We start from the raw sequence: 4,007 nt of genomic DNA, 5'->3' as shown, positions 1-4,007 counted from the left end.
CCAGCACTGCAGGGGGGTCTCCCCAGAGTGGGGCAGAGGGGCAGGATCCCCTCCCTGCCCTGCTGCCCACGCTGCTTTGGATCATAGAGTCATTAAATCATTCTGGTTGGAAGAGGCTTTTAAGATCATCAAGTCCAGCCATTCCCCCAGTACTGCCAGGTCCCCACTGACCCATGTCCCTCAGCATCACATCTCCATGGCTTGGAAACCCCTCCAGGAACCGGGACTCCACCACTGCCCTGGGCAGCCTGGCACAGCCCTGGACAACCCTCAGGGGCAAGAAATTGTTCTTCTAAGTCCAACCTCAACCCGCCCTGGTGTAACTTGAGGCTTTTTCCTCTTGTTCTATCAATGTAGCCCAGGATGTAATTGGCTTCTGGGCTGCAAGCACACATCATGGGAAATGGGGAAATGCATCCACAAAGCTTTCTGCATCACCACTGGCACCTCTCTACCACACAACTTCAACTTCATGTGTTTTCAGCACATGAACTTTGGCCCAGGGCTCTTCTGAGACCTTAAGAATTTACTTCAGTTAATTGCACTAATTGTGCTTAGGCTCCTGAGGCTGAACGTGTCCTCAGCTCCCTCAGTCTCACAAAAACAGGACCTCAAAGCTGTCCAACAATGCTTGGTGTGTTGAGTGTTGGAACTGCACCCTGCAACCTCTGACAGATGCCTGGTAGAAAGCGAACTTTGCTGTTTACTCTCGCCCAGTAACTCTTCTTTGAATCCTCTTGTACTCGTTATTCCAAGAGCATCTTTGAAACAAGTCCTACAGTCCTTTTCCAATGTCTGTTTAAAAGCTTCAGCATGTTTTCTTTAGAATTTTGGATAATTTATGTTCAGAAGGGACCTCCAGAGGCCACCTAGTCCAAAGCCCTGCTCAAAGGGAAATGCCACCGCTCGTTTTTATCCCCCACTTATTAGCTCTTCAGTTTTCAGTGAAGAAATTAACCCTAAATCTAACTATGGGCTCCTCAGTGATTTGTGATGAAAAGCATCATTAACACGCCCTCCATTACAGGTTTTGGCAGACGTTCTAGCAATAGTTCATCTGCCAGCCACAAGTACTCACTTTAAATCAGATTTCTTCTGCACTAAAAAATCCTTCCCGGGTTAGCCTGCACAAATATGTCATTTTAATTGATCTCCATCCAACAAGCTTTTTGTCTGAAAAATTCCACTTACAACTTTTAATTTTTGCCTTCAGAGCTGGATACAAAAAAACTTTAACCCCTCTGAGTCCAAAAGAGACAAAGAACGGTGTGAAAAACTCTAAGAAAAGAGGAGATACAAAGAAAACCCAACAAGTTGGGCAGGGCAGAGGGTGGGAAAGAAGATTTATGCTCCTTTCTGGTGATGCCTCCTATCAGAGCTATAATGAGATGCCAAATATCACCAATTTTTTTTTTTAATTGCTACTTAGGGAATAAAAAGAAAACAAAAAAGATATTTCCACTATCCCTCGGGATTTTCCTTTTCAACTCCAGCAGGCTGGTCCCTGAGCACAACAGTTTCTGAAAATACCCAGGCATGTTACAAAGCACTTACTCATGGCAGCTTTTCCAAAGAAGTTGTTCATTATGTTGCCCTTTGCTGGTGGTTTGCTGCTTGCTGTGGACACCTAGGAGCAAACAGAGGAGTAACCACAGGAATTATTCATGTAACTCAGGCCACAAAGTGTGTAGTGCTGCTCGTGGGCAAGAGAAACGAATCTCTGTTCTTTGTTGACGAGTCAGTGTCTCAGATTTCAGTACCTTTTAGGAGAATTTGAAGACACTAGATGCTCCGTGCATCAAAGGCTTGGGAGTAAGTTACTCAGGGCTCTTTAGCTAGACCTTCAAATCTAACTTGGGTCCCATTCCCATCTGATGGCTGACAGTGTTACTGAAATAAGCGGTTAAGTTTTGGGGCAGTTCCCAGTCAAGAACTGTTTTTTTTTGCAAACTATCAGTGCCTCAATTCACAGGAACCGACAGAGGAAAGAACAAGGATTGGCCAAACCATGAAGACTTTATCCAGCTCCTCTGGCATGTACGTTGTTCTGCTGAGCTGTTTGTAGAAAATAGCACTGCTCTGTGCCATTAATGTAGCCACCAAAGTGAGAAGTCACACGCACAAAAATTCTCACTCATTTTTTTTGAGACATCACAAAAAAAAAAACAAACCCTCACCTAAGGAAGCTCGGCCTTCTAATATCATTTCTTGTTGTGCACAAAAAGGCAATCAGACACCAAATGTCCCAAAACACTCAGATGTATTTTACCAGTTCTAAATTCACTATAAAAGTCAGAAAAGTGAACCAAAATGTACTCAGCTGTTAGGAAAAAGCCAAACCATAAGCAGGGAACGTTACCATTTTAATGCCCACTTACTGGTCACATTGCTTTAAAAGCAATTACCTCAATTAAAATGGAAACCTAATCCTGTCCTGGAAAAAAAACTCCAGCTGAGAAGATAAACAATTTAGTCTCGTGCAGGTCAAGCTCTGAAACTTTCCTCACAGACAAAGTTTAAACACCTTGATCCTTTTAAGACCTGGACTTCTCACATTTCAGTTATTGCTCAAAACAAATCCTTTTAAGCACAGTGGAGGGAGCAGGACCCACCACTGGTGTAAATACTGGCAGGACTGGAGAAAATGGAACAACTGTCTGTATAAAGCAGCTATGCTGGTTTATACCCACTGGAGATATGGGGCTGGAGAGTCCAGCCAAGGCTGTGAAGATGTTGAGGGGCCTGGAGCTCTTGTGAGACACCACCTCGAATACTGTGGCCAGTTCTGGTGTCCCCACCATCAAAGGGACAGAGAGCTATAGGAAGGAGTCCAGAGGAGGCCACAAAGAGGATCCAGGAGCTGGAGCATCTCTCTATGAGGTTGGTCAGACTGGAGAAGAGAAGACTCCAGGAGGACCTTAGAACTGCCTTCCAATACCTGAAGGGAACCTACAGGAAGGCTGGAGAGGGACTTTCCCAAGAGTGTCCAGTGACAAGGGGAAATGGTTTCTAAACTGAAGGGGAGCAGGTTTAGACTGGACCTCGGGAAGAAGCTCTTCAGCATGAGGGTGGAGAGACTCTGGACTAGCTTGCCTAGAGAGATTGTGGAGGTCTCCTCCCTGGAGGTGTTCAAGGCCAGGTTAGATGAGGCCTTGAGCAACCTGGTCTAGCTGAAAGGCATCTCTGGCCATGGCAGGGAGGTTGGATGAGATGATCTCTAGGGTCCCTTCCAACCTAAAACATTCTATGATTCTATGATCTCTGTGCCAGGACAGGCTGAGAGCCCTGGGGCTGTTGAGCTGCAGAAGAGAAGCCTCAGAGGGGATCTGATCAAGGCTGAGCAAGAACTAAAGGGCCCCAGGGGACAAGAGGCTGGGGCCAGACTCTTGTCAGTGGTGCCCAGCAACAGGACAAGGGGCAGTGGGCACCAACTGGAACCCAGGAGGTTTCACCTGAACAGGAGGAGAAACTTCTTTGGTGTGAGGGTGGCTGAGCCTGGAGCAGGCTGCCCAGAGAGGCTGTGGAGTCTCCTGCTCTGGAGAGATCCCAAACCTGCCTGGATGTGATCCTGGGCACCTTGCTGTGAGAAGCCTGCTGGAGCAGAGGGGTTGGAGGAGATGATCTCCAGAGGTCCCTTCCAACCCTTTCCACACTGGAATTCTGTGGCTCAAAGAGAAATGTCAAAGCATCAAAGCTTCAGCACATGTACTTCCGTGGACAGATCAGGTGTGTGGCACGATCCATTTTTGCCCCAGGTGACTGGCAGAAGACCTGTCTGGACTGGATGGTTCAATAGCTCCAGACCAGTGGCTGAGAGGTCCCAGGGGACAACGTGGAAGCAGCGCCCGAGGCCACACCATGGGGCAGGGGTTATGTAGGAGGAGTAAGAGCAGAGCTAGAACAACTCATGAAGCTACTGTGAATGCAGAGAGCTGCCAAAGGCTCTGAGGTAACTTACCCCTGGGGCCTCCTTGGCCTCCCCCTTCCTGTCTTTGCTGGTGTCCTGG

At 47.4% G+C, this 4,007-nt stretch overlaps 1 protein-coding gene across 1 annotated transcript in view; it reads right to left on the bottom strand.

Moving 5' to 3' along the window:
- POLD3 (polymerase (DNA-directed), delta 3, accessory subunit) overlaps positions 1 to 4,007 on the bottom strand; it is a 37,820-nt gene that overhangs the window by 18,932 nt on the left and 14,881 nt on the right. Inside the window, exons 7-8 of the mRNA XM_008940423.1 lie at positions 3,959 to 4,003; positions 1,555 to 1,627 (exon numbers count right to left, since the gene is read on the bottom strand). Of these exons, the coding sequence (XP_008938671.1) occupies positions 1,555 to 1,627; positions 3,959 to 4,003 (118 nt within the window). The remainder of the gene's footprint in view (positions 1 to 1,554; positions 1,628 to 3,958; positions 4,004 to 4,007) is intronic.

The sequence above is a fragment of the Merops nubicus genome, unplaced genomic scaffold (assembly GCF_000691845.1).
Source record: "Merops nubicus isolate BGI_N331 unplaced genomic scaffold, ASM69184v1 scaffold7125, whole genome shotgun sequence".
Taxonomy (NCBI): domain Eukaryota; kingdom Metazoa; phylum Chordata; class Aves; order Coraciiformes; family Meropidae; genus Merops; species Merops nubicus.
This window is presented reverse-complemented; position numbering and strand designations above follow the sequence as displayed.